Source organism: Anabrus simplex, chromosome 2 (genome assembly GCF_040414725.1).
Source record: "Anabrus simplex isolate iqAnaSimp1 chromosome 2, ASM4041472v1, whole genome shotgun sequence".
Taxonomy (NCBI): Eukaryota; Metazoa; Arthropoda; class Insecta; order Orthoptera; family Tettigoniidae; genus Anabrus; species Anabrus simplex.
This window is the reverse complement of record NC_090266.1, coordinates 184,399,614-184,418,391: the sequence shown is the minus strand read 5'-3', so window position 1 is coordinate 184,418,391 and position 18,778 is coordinate 184,399,614. Positions and strand designations below refer to the sequence as shown.

Below are 18,778 nucleotides of genomic sequence, written 5' to 3'. Positions count from 1 at the left end.
TTCAACACCAATTTAAGTCACTTCTACACCCGCTCCCCTTTCCACACAAGTGGTATTTCCGAAAACTAAAAATACACGTTTCTTTATTTTTAATAGAGATAAATAATACCTTTTTTTCACTTCTGTAACATGTTAAGTTTTTGAGATATACTGTAGAAATTCTCATTTTAAAATTTCACCCCTTTTTAGTTACCCTTAAGTGGAGTTTCCAAAAACAAATCTTTCTTTACATTTACAGGAGATTCCAAATACCACTTTTTACGTCTGTAATATTTTACGTTTCTCAGATATTCTGTAGATATAGTCTTTCAAAAGTTCACCCCAATATGTCACTCCTGTTTAACCGCCATTAATTGGATTTTCCAAAAACAAAAAAATACATGTTTCTTTATTTTTAAAGGAGCTCCCATATACAAATTTTCAGTTCTGTAATATCTTCAGTTTCTGAGATATATGTATCATCATTAAAGGCATTCAACCCTTTATTCGCCCTTTTACACCCCTCCTATTGGGATTTAAAGAAAGCAAGAAATACGTGTTCTTGTATTTTTAAAGGAGATACAAAACACCAATTTTCAGGTTTATAATATCTTCAGTTTCTGAGATATAAGTATCCTCATTAAATGCATTCAACCCATTTTTCACCCCTTTCCACTCCTCCTATTGGGATTTTCCGAAAACAAAAAAATACGTGTTTGTTTATTCTTAATGAAGATTCTAAATACCAATTTTTACATCTGTAAACTTTCAAAGTTTTGAGATATAGAAACACTCATTTTAAAAATTCACCCCCTTTTCATCCATCCCATTAATTGGATTTTCCAAAAACAAAAAAATACGTGTTTCTTTATTTTTAAAAGGGATCAAAAGTACCAATTTTCAGGTCTGTAATATCTACAGTTTCTGAGATATAAGTACCGGTATCCTGATTAAAGGCATTCAACCCCTTTTTCACCCGTCCTATTGGGATTTTCTGAAAACCAAAAAATACGTGTTTCCTTATTTTCAAAGAAGACTCTAAATACCAATTTTTACATTTGTAAACTTTTAAAGTTTTGAGATATAGATACACTCATTTTAAAATTTCACCCCCTTTTCACCCCCTTAGCAACGGAATATCCAAATATCCTCTCTTAGCGAGCACCTACATCTTAATATGAATGAATCCCCAAAATTTCATTTCATTATGTCCAGTAGTTTTGGCTCGGCGATGATGAATCAGTCAGTCAGTCAGTCAGTCAGTCAGTCAGTCAGTCAGGACAAGCTATTTTATATATATAGACTAGCAAGATACCCGTGCTTTGCTACGGTAATATACTGAAATTTATAATTGAATGCTTATCGTTTTATATACAACCCGCCGATATTCGTGATCTGACTCGTTTACTGAGAGATTACGGCAACGTTCCTCCCATTTTTCAATCTTTCTTTCCAGCAATCGATTTCGTATTTCCCGGGCTAGGTCCAGGTATTCCACCCGGTCAGTTGGGTTCCTAAATCTTAGCCATGCTTTCCTATAAGCATTTTTAATGTGGATCAAATCCTTGAGGAGATCCGGCGTGGTGTCCTCTTAGGTGCCTTGGCGGTACTAAACCGGCGGCCGGACTGCAATCGTAGTCATTACCCGTCCAGGACCCGTTTCCAGCACGGTCCGCACATGTTGACGACGGTCCAGGATATTATTATTATTGTTATTATTATTATTGTTATTAGGGTGGTTGAAATTAATTGAATTTAGGTATTATTATTATTATTATTATTATTATTATTATTATTATTATTATTATTATTATTATTATTATTATTATTATTATTATTATTATTATTATTATTATTCTGGACCCCACAGCAATATGCAAGACCGCTACATGGCGGTAAAATACATCTGCTGCCATTGTCATTGCTAACAATGTGACCAGCACCATTGTTGCGCGTAGGCAAGTGTGCGGAATTTCTGGCGATACGAATGACATACCTCCGTGTATTATTGACCTTATTATAGAGGTGAACAATTTGACGGCCAATCTCATTCCTATCGTTTATTTCAAATGTGTTTAAATTTTTATTTATATGCCAGGAGAATCTACTCTAATCTAAGAACGTTCTCCGAAGGAAAATATGGCTGTTGAAAAAGAACCCAGGAAAGATTAAAAATGATCGGTTTATGATCAGAATAAGTACATCGCAAGTCTACAGCCTGTTTCCTATCATTCGACAGGATCAGTGATGGAATGAATAAAGCCCCATCTAGCGGCGACAATAGGAATTGTGCCGGCTGCCGAAGCTCCCCTCTGGAGCAATGATCGATGAGTAACAAATGAAATGAAATATTGGACAGTGTTGCTGGAATGAATGATGACAGGGAAAGCCGGAGTATCCGGAGAAAATCCTGTCCCGCCTCCATTTTGTCCAGCACGAATGTCACATGGAGTGACCGGGATTTGAAACACGGAACCCAGCTGTGAGAGGCCGGCTCGCTGCCGACTGAGCAACGGAGGCTCCTTATAAGTACATTACGAACAGTAAAATCAATTGGTCTCACCTCCTTTTACACCCCACCGCCGTTAAGTTTATTTACCCCCACCCTCCAAAAAATTTAAAGAAGGCGTGTTTCTTTATGTTTAAAGGAGATTCCAAATACCAATGTTCACGTTTATTACCTTCAGTTTTGAGATATAAGTATCCCCTTAAAAATAATTCACGTTTTTAACTTCCTTCCACACTCCCCCCTCCCCCTCCCTCACAAAGTGATATTAAAGCAAAAAATACTTGTTCCTTTAATAGTAAAGGATCTTCTAAATACCAATTATCACCACGCTAACCTCTTCAGTTTTTGATTTATGTGTCCTCATGAAAGGAATTCAACACCTTTTCACTCCCCCCCCCCCAAGATTGTTTCCCCCCAAAACGCGCTTTTCTTTGTTTTTAAAGGAGATCAAAATACCAATTTTCACGTCTGTAACAACTTTAGGTTTTATTAGATGTATGTATTCTCATACAATTAAGTCAATTAATTTTTTCTATCCTTTAACACTCCAAATCCCCTTCATTGGATTTTCCGAGAATACGTGTTTGTTTACTTTTAAAGCAGATTCCAAAAATAAAATTTCACATGTGTAACATCTTCATTTTTGAGATATCAGTAGCCTAATTAAAAGAATTCAACACCATTTTCAGTCACTACCCACTACCCAAGTTGTATTTCCGAAAACTAAAAATACCAAACCAAACCAAACCAAACCAAACCCCATGACACTACAGCCCTTGAAGGGCCTTGGCCTACCAAGCGACCGCTGCTCAGCCCGAAGGCCTGCAGATTACAAGGTGTCGTGTGGTCAGCACGACGAATCCTCTCGGTCGTTATTCTTGGCTTTCTAGACCGGGGCCGCTATCTCACCGTCAGATAGCTCCTCAATTCTAATCACGTAGGCTGAGTGGACCTCGAACCAGCCCTCAGGTCCAGGTAAAAATCCCTGACCTGGCCGGGAATCGAACCCGGGGCCTCCGGGTGAGAGGCAGGCACGCTACCCCTACACCACGGGGCTGGCAACTAAAAATACACTTTTCTTTATTTTTAATAGGATAAAAAAATTACCATTTTTCACTTCTGTACATGTTAAGTGTTTTGAGATATACTGTAGAAATTCTCATTTTAAAATTTCACCCCATTTTAGTTCCCCTTAAGTGGAGTTTCCAAAGACAAATCACCTATGTTTCTTTACACTTACAGGAGATTCCAAATACCCACTATTTACGTCTGTAACATTGTACGCTTCTCAGATATTCTGTAGATATAGTCTTTCAAAAAATTCACCCCAGTTTCCCACTCCTGTTTAACCGCTATTAATTGAATTTTCCAAAAGGAAAAATATACGTGTTTCTATATTTTTAAAGGAGATCCCATTTACAAATTTTCAGTTCTGTAATATCTTCAGTTTCTGGGATATATGTATCCTCATTAAAGGCATTCAACCCATTATTCACCCTTTTACACCCCTCCTATTGGGATTTAGAGAAAACAAAGAAATACGTGTTCCTTTATTTTTAAGGGAGATTCTAAACACCAATTTTTACATCTGTAAACGTTTAAAGTTTTAAGATGTAGACACACTCATTTAAAAAATTCACCCCCCTTTTCACCCCCCATTATTTGGATTTTCCAAAAACGAAAAAATACCTGTTTCTTTATTTTTAAAGTAGATCCCAAATACCAATTTTCAGGTCTGTAATATATTCAGTTTCTAAGATATAAGTATTCTCTTTAAAGGCATCCGAACCCATTTTTCACCCCTTTTCACCCCTCCTATTGGGATTTTCCGAAAACAAAAAAATACGGGTTCCTTTATTTTTAATGAAGATTCATATACCAATTTTTACATCTCTAAACTTTAAAACTTTTGAGATATAGATGCACTCATTTTAAAAATGCACCCCACCGGGCGAGTTGGCCGTGCGCGTAGAGGCGAGCGGCTGTGAGCTTGCATCCGGGAGATAGTAGGTTCGAATCCCACTATCGGCAGCCCTGAAGATGGTTTTCCGTGGTTTCCCATTTTCACACCAGGCAAATGCTGGGGCTGTACCTTAATTAAGGCCACGGCCGCTTCCTTCCAACTCCTAGGCCTTTCCTATCCCATCGTCGCCATAAGACCTATCTGTGTCGGTGCGACGTAAAGCCCCTAGCAAAAAAAAAATTCACCCCCCTTTTCACCCTCGCATTAATTGGATTTTCCAAAAACAAAAAATATGTGTTTCTTTATTTTTGAAAGCGATCAAAAGTACCAATTTTGAGGTCTGTAATATCTTCAGTTTCTGAGATATATGTATGCTCTTTAAAGGCATTCAACACATTTTTCACCCCTTTTCACCCCTCCTATTGGGATTTTCCGAAAACAAAAAAATACGTGTTCCTTTATTTTTAATGAAGATTCTTAATACTAATTTTTGCATCTCTAAACTTTAAAACTTTTAAGAAATAGATGCACTCATTTTAAAAATTCACCCCTCCCTTTCACCCTCGCATTAATTGGATTTCCCAAAAACAAAAAAGTATGTGTTTCTTTATTTTTCACAGCGATCAAAAGTACCAATTTTGAGGTCTGTAATATCTTCAGTTTCTGAGATATAAGTAGCGTATCCGGATTAAAGGCATTCAACCCCTTTTTCACCCTTTTTCACCCGTCCTATTGGGATTGTCTGAATACAAAAAAATACGTGTTTCCTTATTTTTAAAGAAGATTCTAAATACCAATTTTCACATCTGTAAACTTTTAAAATTTTGAGATATAGACACACTCATTTTAAATTTTCACCCCCCTTTTCACCCCCTTAGCGACGGAATATCCAAAAATCCTCTCTTAGCAAGCACCTACATCTTAATATGAATCTATGCCCAAAATTTCATTTTTATATGTCCAGTAGTTTTGGCTCGGCGATGATGAATCAGTCAGTCAGTCATTCAGTCAGGACAAGCTATTTCATATATATAGATAAGAGTTTTGTCTGTACATTGCTCAGAATTTGAAAGGAATGGTATTTCTGTGTCGGCCATGTCCATAGTAACAAGGGAATGCACTTTTTACTTTTCCGTAATTTCTGTCTGTCTGTCTGTCTGTCTGTCTGTCTGTCTGTATTGAACTCATGACCTTTGTGCCCTAAGAACATTATGCATAAATTAACAATTAAACTAAAAGTTGGATTCTTGATAGCATGGATTTGACACGTGACGAGGGGGTGATTACCTTCGGTCCCACGCTCTGGGGTACGTGACGTCAGCCACACGTGTCGACGGCGGAAGAATCTCAAGTCATTTTTGTGAACTATTTCAAAGCGCGTGTACATGGCGTGACCCAAGCCAAGTCAAAAAAATATAGTGCCTATCAAAGGGGGTCAATCATCTCACAAATCGAACCCGTAAAAATTTTAAATGTCCATGAACACTACCGCCAGAAATGTAGCAAGCATGTAGTCACTTTCAAAACTCTTGAAATTACAGTTTAGTTAAGTCAGAAAATTTATAGAAATTTTCTTGGCGGCAAAGGGAGATATCCGAAGAGAGGGGGTAACTGCTATAAATATGAAGGGACGCCATGACGAAGTCTCCTTCTCCGGCATTTGTGATACAAAGCGGACGAAAAATTGTTGAGCTGCTCTGCGAAATCAAACCAACGAAAGTAGACTGAGTTCAACTGCAGATTTTAGCCATTGTGGTTAGGTCTTGTCTCCATGAGGAGATAGTTTTCTTGAGTGAAATAATTGTACCAGATAGGACGGTCAAAGTACTGAAGATTCTAATGTGATTAAGTAATTCGTGTGCGGAAATAATTATAGTCCATCGTGTGCGCTCAGCAAACAAGTGAAGGGTATTTTCTTTTTTTTATGCTTTATTCCAGGAAACCTGAAGAAACATAATGATCTGTACAGCCATGAATGTAAAAATGGCTAAATAAATGCCAGGGTCGCAGGTGATCCCTATGACGAACAATGGTGTGACTACATGAGGTAGGTGACTTTTCATCTTACTACCTCTTATATCTTGTCTCATGATCTCTAAAAGTGTATTTGAATGGGGATATACGACGCAGTGGTCACCCCTACTAAGTTTTGTAAATGTGAGAATACGACTAAAAGAGTCATTTGTTTCATTTTCCACTTGGATAAATTTTTGAAGTCTTGCGAGTGCCGTATAATGTTGTAAAAAGTTATTGAATAGGGTCCCGAAGTGATATCACGTCCAATGTAGATCGTCATCCGTGTGAGTGTACTGCCTATATTTTGTGATGTCAAATTAAGATGTTCAGTCGACGTAAATTTTTCCTGTCTGCAATTTGAGTTAATAATGTAGAAATCCATGGTCACTCATTTTCAATCGAGTGGAAGCGCGCTGTCGGGTGAGAACCTAGGGTGATGAATTTGGTCACGGAGAGAAACGTTTTTCTAGGCCCATTTTAAACTGTGTCTGACTGACAATAAAAAGATCTAGTAGAATGTTTCGGTCATTTCTCGTAAAAATCAAGTTATTAAATACGATATCCTTTATGCGAAGTTATTCATGATTAATGCATTGTGCGATATTAGACGTCGAGATTTCTAGTGAGGATTTTATAACAGTTCTTTGTCGATGATAGTTGTGGAGCTGGGAAACAGAGGTTAGTTTTGTTGATATGAGCTTTGTGAATCAGGTTGTACCTATCATTGAAGCCGGGACATGGAAGCCCGAGGAATGTTTTATATGAGTTGAGATGAGATGTGCGAATCAGGTTAGAGTCCTGTCATTGAAGCCGGGACACGATAGCCCGAGGTATATTTTATAATGTTGGGAATGGAAAGAAATACATAGAAATCCATAGCGGTATTAATTGGCGACGCGTATAATTAGTGTGGGCATCTTGAAGCATAATCTGTGCATTTTGTTGGTTAGAATATCGTATTTGTTTAATTATGTCGGCAGAGTTTAAAAGGTGAGCATTTTGAGAAGCCAGTCAACTGGAATAAACCAGGTGTTTCATGTTACTGCCAAGCGAACTTGGGGACGAGAGGCCTCAGCTGTGATAACGGGACAGGCGTGGAATTGAGATTGTACTGTATTCTCGGCCAGGGAAAACGTTAAAATGCTGGATTTAGTTGAAATTCATAGCCGGTAATGATCTGAGTATTGTGAAATACTGTAAAATTTGTTTAATTGGGGATGTAATGAACATTTGAAACCACGAACTTTGAGTATAGGGAACAGAGTAACCAAATTCAGGGTTGTCCAAAATATAGAGCGATGGTTGTGACGATTGGTTTGTCTGTGAGGGGTGTGCAAAATTCATAAATGGTATGACGAGAGATGACATCGTAATTATATGGCGAGTTATTTGGTTTGTACGTAGATTATTAGGATATCCAAGTGTTAATAACGGTTAGGACTAGATTAGATTTTAAAGAGTGAAATCATGAGACAAGATATATAACTGGACATGAATTATGTAACAATTCTTTTCCAGCCAGATAAATATCACAAGATTGAATTCACATCACAGCTGCGTAGGAATTTGTGAAGAAACCAGAGTCCGCGGAGATAAAATTTACTGTTCTTTAACATTTTGTTAGACCATTTAAATTTATTTAATTATTAAATTCAGTGAAACCGCATTTTGAAATAACTTTAATCAAGCGAATAACGTGGAGATGCATGCTGGAAATTTTTAGTTTGTTTTCTGGGGAATATTTAAATGTAAAGTAACGATTAAGGGGACATATCCGAAGGAAATGGATTTTACTGCCACACAGTTTGTGAGCATTGCTATTGTTGTAATTATTGAACTTTGATTGACTGAGCAGTGAATGTGCTGGGGATAGTAAAGTGGAAACTTTGGTCATCAACCGATGTAACTTAATTGTGTTTAGCCTTCAGCCTAGAAACTTGGATGGTCAGGGGGTCATCAACCTCAGTGACTTAGATTAGGGCCATATGCCATCGTAGCATCATTTCCTTGCGGTCATCATCCACAATGACTTTAAAGTAACTTAGAAGATTAGATGTCGGTCCATGACATAGACGCAGGTCACATCGATTCAATTAAGGGTCCATGCCGTAGAACCATTGTGTGGCACACACCAATTGGACTGCCTTAATTATACCCTGAGTCCAGAGCTCGTGTTACGAGGGCTGGACCATAACGAATCACTATGATGGTACATGTGGTCTCACATGGAAGCCGAATTTAAGGATTTCCAGACTTGCCTTTCTTAAATAATTAATAATTGAGACAATGGTTTCTAGTAAGAATGCCCATCAGGCAGTTACGTTGAAGTCTCACGCCAGTGTTCTGACCTTTATGTAAAAATGATTGTGGTGTCCAGTGGACACAATTGACTTCTATGACCCCGTTGACATATCAGATTGCTTCAGAATTTTCCTGAATAAATAGGAATCTCTTAAATAGACCTTTCATTCCAGTAGATAGATTAGAATTACTGAACCCTACCTTTACCTCAGCAAGCGACGAAGAACCCGATACGACCCAAGAGACAGATCTCATGAACTTTGCTGATAGGTAAGAAAGGTAGGTATCCCTCAATATGGACCAAAGGGTTCAGTATGTACACGAGAAAACGGCTGAAGAGAATTCAATGAAAATCGGTATGCAAGGTCCGGGAATAAGTCGCTACAATCTAGGCCATAAGTAATCTTATTCACGCGTAGAGAAATGGTAGTTGAGGGGAAGGCCTAAAATTTAATTCTCAAATATTTATGTTAGTAGTGGTCCTATCTTAATGAAAATCGGTATGTAAAGTCCGAGAATAAGTGGCTACAATCTACGTTGTAAATAATCTTATTCACGCTGAGATAAATGGTAGTTTAGGGGAAGGCCTAAAATTTAATTCTCAAATATTTGTTATTTGTCCTATATTAATGAAAATCGGTATGCAAAGTCGGGGAATAAGTCGCTACAATGTAGGCCATAAATAATTTTATTCACGCTGAGTGAAATGGCAGTTTAAGGGAAAACCTTAGATTAAGTAATCAAATATTTGTGTTGTTCGTGGTCCTGTTGACAAATAGAATGTAACTAAATTAAATATTATTAAATTTCCGATCATTTATGTCTTTTACATTTTTACTGTACCAGCTATGATAACGGAGATATTCATGAAATTGTATTTTTTTGTAAAGTCCATTTCAGCGCCGCCACGAGAAAATGGGTAAACAGCACTGAATGAAAATCGTTATGTAAAGTCGAGGATAAGGAACTGCAGTCTACGCTATAATGAATTTTATAAGACGCCCTAATATTACACAGTCGAAAGAAAACTGAATGTGAAGGCCTACAATACAGAAAGCTCATAACATGGATCAACAATAACATTACATTGACCATTGTTTGTTATGATGTGCTTTGTATCTCTGTTGCGGCTCATCTCTGATGGATGGGATTACTGCTGTATACCGAGATTTTTTAAATTTTGCTTTACGTCGCGCCGACACAGATAGGACTCATGGCCACGATGGGATAGCAAAGGGCTAGGAGTGGGAAGTAAACGGCCCTGGCCTTAATTAAGTTACCGCCCCAGCATTTGCCTGACATGAAAATGGGAGACCACGGAAAACCATCTTCAGGGCTGTCGACAGTGGGGTTAAAACCCACTACCTCCCGGATGCAAGCTCACAGCTGCTCGGCCCTAACCGCGTGGCCAATTCGCCCGGTCGTACTGAAAATAACAGCCTGCCTGAATATTGGCGGGAAGTAACTGGGGAGTTAGATAACTTTCTTCTTTAGCATGCCGTTCCTCTGGTTCATAAATTTTCTGATAATACTGATACGTAACAAACTGGTTCATCATAGCATTCCAGCTATTTAATCCCGACTCCGAGGCACTGATTAGAATGAGCAGTGTGCATATTTAATGGAATAATGGCAGAGGAGTGTTCACGGCTGTCTGCGGTCTGGTCATTCCAGCACTGGAACTCTGGACTGTTAGATCGGCACAGTAGTACTGTTCGCTAAAAGTGAGAAAATGTGCGGTTTTTCATTTGATCGAGTATTTTATATGATAACATTGCTTTTAATCGCTACATTCCTACTGGCGATTTCAGGTAGGAAAACCACAAAGACAGTCTTTTTGAGAATCCCGTAGTGAAGCACGGGTACATCAGCTAGTTAGGTTATAAAAGTAAATGTACTTCTTGGGGCAGGATGGTGGGTTCCTGGACATCGCAATGAACACATCTCTCCTCTGAGACGCACTCCAAGTAAGATTACATTAGTTTCCACTTATAACATTAGAAATATGTTTTCAACTGGGCTGGAGTAATACCACATGGTCTTGGTTTTAATTCATCTACATTGTCAGTTGGAGGAATTAGGACAAGAATTGTGTCCGTGTATTTACCATGTGAGGGTGCAGATGAGGATGAAGTTGACAAGTTTTATGAAGCATTGAGTGACATCGTGGTCAGAGTCAACAGCAAGGATAGAATAGTGCTAATGGGCGATTTCAATGCGAGAGTTGGGAATAGAACTGAAGGATACGAAAGGGTGATTGGTAAATGTGGAGAAGATATGGAAGCTAATGGGAATGGGAAGCGTTTGCTGGACTTCTGTGCTAGTATGGGTTTAGCTGTTACGAATACATTCTTCAAGCATAAGGCTATTCACCGCTACACATGGGAGGCTAGGGGTACCAGATCCATAATAGACTATATCTTAACGGACTTTGAATTCAGGAAATCTGTTAGGAATGTACGAGTTCTCCGTAGATTTTTCGATGATACAGACCACTATCTGATCTGTAGTGAACTAAGTATCTCTAGGCCTAGGGTAGAGAAAGTGAAATCTGTCTGCAAACGAATAAGGGTAGAAAATCTCCAGAACGAGGAAATTAGACAGAAGTACATGGATATGATTAGTGAGAAGTTTAGAACAGTAGACAGTAAGCAGGTTCAGGATGCTGTAGTAGAAACAGCAAGGGAATGCCTAGGAACAACTGTGTGTAAATATGGGAAAAGGCGAACATCTTGGTGGAATGATGAAGTGAGAGCAGCCTGTAAACTTAAAAAGAAGGCTTATCAGAAATGGCTCCAAACAAGGGCCGAGGCAGACAGAGATTTGTACGTAGATGAAAGAAACAGAGCGAAACAAATAGTTGTTGAATCCAAAAAGAAGTCATGGGAAGATTTTGGTAATAACCTGGATAGGCTAGATCAAGCAGCAGGGAAACCTTTCTGGGCAGTAATAAAGAATCTTAGGAAGGGAGGGAAAAAGGAAATGAACAGTGTTTTGAGTAATTCAGGTGAACTCATAATAGATCCCAGGGAAACACTGGAGAGGTGGAGGGAATATTTTGAACATCTTCTCGATGTAAAAGGAAATTATCCCGCTGGGGTTGCAAACAGCCAAGCTCATGGGGAGGAGGAAAAGGATGTTGGTGAAATTACGCTTGAGGAAGTGGAAAGGATGGTAAGACAACTCCATTGTCATAAGGCAGCAGGAATAGATGAAATTCGACCTGAAATGGTGAAGTATAGTGGAAAGGCAGGGATGAAATGGCTTCATAGAGTAATAAAATTAGCGTGGAGTGTTGGTAAGGTATCTTCAGATTGGACAAAAGCAGTAATTGCACTTATCTATAAGCAAGGGAACAGGAAGGATTGCAACAATTATCGAGGTATCTCATTGATTAGTATACCAGGCAAAGTATTCACTGGCATCCTAGAAGGGAGGGTGCGATCAGTCGTTGAGAGGAAGTTGGATGAAAACCAGTGTGGTTTCAGACCACAGAGAGGCTGTCAGGATCAGATTTTCAGTATGCGCCAGGTAATTGAAAAATGCTACGAGAGGAATAGGCAGTTGTGTTTATGTTTCGTAGATCTAGTGAAAGCATATGACAGGGTACCGAAGGAAAAGATGTTCGCCATACTGGGGGACTATGGAATTAAAGGTAGATTATTAAAATCAATCAAAGGCATTTATGTTGACAATTGGGCTTCGGTGAGAATTGATGGTAGAATGAGTTCTTGGTTCAGGGTACTTAGCCTACAGGGGTTAGACAAGGCTGTAATCTTTCACCTTTGCTGTTCGTAGTTTACATGGATCATCTGCAGAAAGGTATAAAATGGCAGGAAGGGATTCAGTTAGGTGGAAATGTAGTAAGCAGCCTGGCCTATGCTGACGACTTGGTCTTAATGGCAGACTGTGCCGAAAGCCTGCAGTCTAATATCTTGGAACTTGAAAATAGGTGCAATGAGTATGGTATGAAAATTAGCCTCTCGAAGACTAAATTGATGTCAGTAGGTAAGAAATTCAACAGAATTGAATGTCAGATTGGTGATACAAAGCTAGAACAGGTCGATAATTTGAAGTATTTAGGTTGTGTGTTCTCCCAGGGTGGTAATATAGTAAGTGAGATTGAATCAAGGTGTAGTAAAGCTAATTCAGTGAGCTCGCAGTTGCGATCAACAGTATTCTGTAAGAAGGAAGTCAGCTCCCAGACGAAACTATCTTTACATCGGTGTTTTCAGACCAACTTTGCTTTGCGGGAGCGAAAGCTGGGTGGACACAGGATATCTTATTCATAAGTTAGAAGTAACAGACATGAAAGTAGCAAGAATGATTGCTGGTACAAACAGGTGGGAACGATGGCAGGATGGTACTCGGAATGAGGAGATAAAGGCTAATTTAGGAATGAACTTGATGGATGAAGCTGTACGCATAAACCGGCTTCGGTGGTGTGGTCATGTGAGGCGAATGGAGGAGGGTAGGTTACCTAGGAGAATAATGAACTCTGTTATGGAGGGTAAGAGAAGTAGAGGGAGACCAAGACGACGATGGTTAGACTCGGTTTCTAACGATTTAAACATAAGAGGTATAGAACTAAATGAGGCCACAACACTAGTTGCAAATCGAGGATTGTGGCGACGTTTAGTAAATTCTCAGAGGCTTGCAGACTGAAGGCTGAAAGGCATAACAGTCTATAATGATAATGTATGTATGTATGTATGTATGTATGCATGTACATGTAATACCACACAGTCTTGGTTTTAATTCTTCTATATAAGTAAGAATACTTCTAGGGGTGGTATGGTGGGTTTCTGGCAAGCATAATAGAAGGATCTCTCCTTTCTGCTACTTAAGGTATCGTTGCACATAATTTTTATATGATTTTTATCATACCTAAGTCTGCACACCGGGTATGGAAGCGGGACCGTATTCGGTTTTTCATGTGTAGATATTCCCAGAATATATGATGTCATAGGCCTATGTTAACCCCTTAACTTTGTTTGACGCCTAAAGGCGTCAACAGCTGTCTTGGGTCTGACGCCTTTAGGCGTTCTTGTAATTCTAAATGTGTTCTTACATAGGGTTAGTTGCCTATAGGCGACTGGATATTCTTAATCACTTCTGTCATCTACTATCGTAATTTAAAACTAATTCTATTCATATTAGATGTGATAATTGCTGTCCTATTCATTTATATCCAGTCTCACGCCAGTCGGGTAGGCCTATCTCGCGCCTAGGTGGCAGCCCAACAACTGTCTCGTGTTTACTCGTACTCTCCGTGCCAAATTCTTCGCAAAGAATTTATTTGTGTATAGCCTATGTAGGGAAGAGGAAGGCCGAGGAAGAAGTATCTGGATTCCGTGATGGACAGGCTGAATTTGAAAAAATATGTTGATCTGAAACGCTCAGCAGATTAGAGACAAATGTGGTTGCAGCGACAAGGCCTTGCGTTTAGGATATGAATGAATGAATGAATATGTACATTGAAATGACTAAATTTGCGAGTTGTGTCGTCGCCGTTGTTTTTACGATACAATTGTTCTGCGAACTCCATTGTCCATGTTCTGATATCTTTTTGTAAATTGGTCTGTGTATGGTTGTAAACTGTTCCATGTGACGTGGACATGGGTTAGGAAAGACGTTGAATTATCTGAGAACCCGCCGACTGGAAGGAGGAATCACTCAAGAAAATGTGTTTTGTGCCTGTCAAACCAGAGGTGACGGGAAACTGTCTACTGCTGTGAAGAATGTGACGTAGCACTTTGTGCTTGCCCGCGCTTCCATATTTACCACACTGTGCTCAATTTCTGAGTGACCTATGAACCAGAAAGTATGTAGAACCTATTATGCATATCTGAAAACTTGAAAAATATCATAATAATGAAAGGAACACACTTTAGTATGAACACACTGTGTATATATATATTTACGGGTTAAAAAAAGGTAATAACATAATGCTATTGAATTTCTACTATATCACTAATAATTAAAATTAATCAAGTAAAATATGTATTTCTGTTGAGTATTTACATCTGCCGCACGCTACTGTACCCATTCCAAAAGTGCACGTTGCGCTGAATAATTACCCACTGGCTGGTTGACTTTATGAAACTATTCCCCAGTTAAGGGGTCAAGAGAGATTGGGTTAATTTTTAGTTTGAAAAGTTTCATTGCAGAGGCAAGGGATAGCTTGGATAAATGTTGTATGTCCTGCATTGTTCTAGTAGCTTGAAATACCCTTTCTTTGACATGGGTAGTGAAAACTATTCCCCGAGTTTGAATAGTTAACTTATCCCTAGATTTTAAAATTTATTGACATTTACTAGTTGAAATGTGTATCTGTACATTATCTCCTTCTGCCAATCTTCATCCTTTGCTGTGAAATTCAAGGGACTCTGTTTTCTGGAGGTCAGTTTTCAATTCATTAGTCATTGTCCATGCTGGAAGATGGTAAGAGATACTCCAGTTCTTCTTTTGATGTGGAAGGGTCATATATGCATATGTGTAAATATTTACTTTCGTGGAATTGGCAATGCAACTTATATCTCCTGTAACCATACTTTTTTTAAATGTGGCTTAGAGGATCCCCCTGTAGAACCAGATTGTTTGCTGAATTGGTTGTGATAGAATAACACTATCACAGGGCGAGTTGACCATGCGGTTAGGGTTGCACAGTTGTGAGCTTGCATCCGGGAGATAATGGGTTCGAACCCCATTGTCAGCAGCCCTGAAGATGGTTTTCTGTGGTTTCCCATTTTCACACCAGGCAAATGCTGGGGCTGTACCTTAATTAAGGCCATGGCCGCTTCCTTCCCACTCCCAGGTCTTTCCTATCCCATTGTCGTCATAAGATCTATCTGTGTCAGTGTGACGTAAAGCAAATAGTAAAAAAATAATAATAATAATAACACTGTCATGAATTACTATGTTATTATTTTGTAGTATGCATGTACCGTATTTACTCGCGCATTAGGCCCCTTTTTTCTCCACTTTTACAGCCAAAAATGTAAAGGGGGGTCCAGTATGCTATAACCTCTAATTTTGTGCAGTGAACACATGACTTCAAGGCCATAAAGAGCTGTAATTTTTTAAAGAACAGTGTAGAATGTTTACATGTACAAAACCTATGCATGTATTTGAGTTATACTGGCTATTTTCGTTGGAAGGCAGTATTTCTAAATGTTAAAAGTCAATAAATGGTGAACACTACTTTTAGGCCTACATATAAAATAAATATAATCCGTTTTAGTTACTCATATCACATCATTCGTTCCTCTGATGAGTTCGACGTCGGGAAGGGCCGGACTTTAAAACTTGCTACAAAGATTTGTCTCACTTCATACTCGACCCCATAGAGAAAAGGGATAAGGGTATCAGTGGCCAGTCTTTTGTCTGTCAGTTGAGCAGTAGGCTTACTACACAGTAAACCTGATACAGTAACTGCTATCATTTTAATTGTCTTGTGCAGCTAACTTCCCTGCTACCGGCGTGTTGTCATTCCAAGTGACGTCATCTTCACTACTACCTCGTCAGCCATGCACTGCAACTGCAATCAAGACCGAGAGCATTCGAGGTCCTGTCTTTTTGAACCTTTTAAAAATAGTTTCGTTCCCAACTGTAGAGTCCAAACTGTGTGAAGCTATTCCCAAATGGTTTTGATATTCCCAGCTGGTGTATTTGTAGCAGAAGCCACTCCTTCTGAATAAAGCCATGTTGAAAGCGTACAAAAGCACCAGCTGATAACTAGGGTATGTTACGAGTTGTATTTCCGAACGTAATACATAATGACTGGAAGCATTGTTTTGATAACTGCAGCTTTTGAAAGTCATATCCTTATTTTTAAGTATATTTCATGCCTATTTCTCTACATTTATCACATCAGGATTTTCCTAAACAGCTGTAAATGAGATAAGAGAGACCACATTGTTTAGGTTAGGTATGGTATTGCCCGAATGGTGCCAAAAGTTCCAAGATTGAAAGAATATGCTTTTATGGATATCTACAGGTGTGGCGGTAATGCGTTTTATTATCATAATATTTAATTTCGCACGTTCGTTGTCTCCCATTTTTTATTAATGCATACCCTAGTATGTTTTGTTTGGCTTCTCCAAAAGTAAAGAAAGTAAGTGGGGACATTAAAAAAATTAATATTATTATTTGTTAGGTATATTGGCGAGTAAAACAATTGTGATTGTTTTTTTTAATTATGTTTTAAACCTACTTCTCTCCCAAAAACCCTATATTGGCCCGAGTTACGAGATATTAAAAGATAACTTTGTTGATGATCTCGCCTGCCTATATTAATAGGCCTAGCAACAACCGTGAATATTTCTTAAATAAAGTAAATTTGTTTCTTCATACCGAGGTGGTGCAGCTCTTTTTTAGACAGGCTCCCAGTGGAAGGGAGTTGCACGTACCAGTTTTATTGCAAATAAACCTTCCTGGCATTCGTAAACCTCTGGCAATACGGTACGGGGAATCAAACTCAGGCTCCCGAGAACTGCACCTAATTGTGCTAACCATTACGCTGGCGGACGTTCTTAACTGCAAAACACAGACATATATACGTGACCGATGCGTGCTTGCAATGCGCGGGTCAGACACGAAACTGTTCACCTATTTGTGCGACATCATCAGAGCTGCAGTAGGCCTACGCTGCGGGGGCAGACATTTCTTAACTACAAAACACATATGTACCGCATGACTTCGACGCGTGTTTTCATTGCGTGAGTCGTACGGACGAAACTATTCACAAATTCGTGTGATGTCATCAGAGCTGCATAACGCTTGTAGCTGCTTCAAAGCGGAATCGTTCTTTGATAAATTACATTGTATGTAAGTTTTATTTTTTCATTTTTTTCATCTCGAAAAGATGTAATACGCAAAGGGGTCTAATACTTGAGTAAATACGGTAGGCTAACTATTTTAGTAATTACCAATATGTGGTCCTTTCCTATCATCATGGTTTTAACATATTGTTGTCTGTTATGATTATGATTATGTATTATGTATTATGATTTTATGATTTTATCAAATGCTTTTGTAAAGTCTGAATACTGTATAGCTTTCCTTTAGCATGTCTCAAGTCATCAGAGATGTAGTCTCTCGGAATGCCGCTACATCCAGTAAACTGGCAATTTTTCACTTGTAGAAAGATCTAGTCCTTATTTGTCAATAGTAATGCTACCGGTAACAGTGGATTGTGTGTGTTCGTTTGTTTCACTTTTACTTTTTTCCTCTTTTCAGGAAGTGCTGAACTGAAGATCATAAGAAATGATCATGCATACTGTGTCCCTAGTCCACGCAAAATGAAAAGAATGTATGACAATGCAATGGAAGAAAATGCCAATTTAAAGAAAAAATTAAATGTCTTCAACAGAACATTAATAGAAAGAGGAGTAAAATAATTAATTACCAGCAGCTAATTTTAGGACTTAATAAAAGACTGTGTGAATCTGGCTCTGAAATTTTAGACAAATGTTTTACAAGTGTACTGAAGGAACTTCTAGAACTTCAGATCAAGGGTTGTGGTCAGAATTATGCTGAGGAGATAAGAAGATTTGTTTTGACGCTACATTTTTATTCCTCACGAGCCTATCAGTACCTCAGGAAACACGTTAAACTTAACATTTTTGATGAGTATATTATGATTTTTCTTTATGTAATAAGCAATTTTGTATTGTTACTGCTTTCTGAAAATATATTAGACACTTTAGTGATTTTCTAATGAAGAAAATTGTGTACTATTCATTTTTCCTGCACCCTGTGTCCTTGATCCATCACCACGCCCATTTGTTTTAGGTCCTTAAAATACTGATGAGCCTGTGCGTGGGGGTAGGTTGTCAACTGTTTCACAGTGTCAGAATCAGGATTAAAGTTGATAACCTTCGTTCAGTAGATTATTGCTGTCATAATTCACATTTTATTTTGAAATAAGTTCACGGTCCAACTAACACCTGTCTTGGAATATTTTGCAATATGAATATCTGTATATGAAGCAAGCAAATATCTTCCTC

The 18,778-nt window shown here is 38.5% G+C and overlaps 1 protein-coding gene across 1 annotated transcript in view; it reads left to right on the top strand.

Annotated features, from left to right (window-relative positions):
* Positions 1-18,464, top strand: part of LOC136863989 (LITAF domain-containing protein) — a 150,114-nt gene extending 131,650 nt beyond the window's left edge. Inside the window, exon 4 of the mRNA XM_068226125.1 lies at positions 18,009-18,464. Coding sequence (XP_068082226.1) covers positions 18,009-18,018 — 10 coding nt within the window. The 3' untranslated portion in view covers positions 18,019-18,464. The remainder of the gene's footprint in view (positions 1-18,008) is intronic.
* The last annotated feature ends 314 nt before the right edge of the window (positions 18,465-18,778 follow it).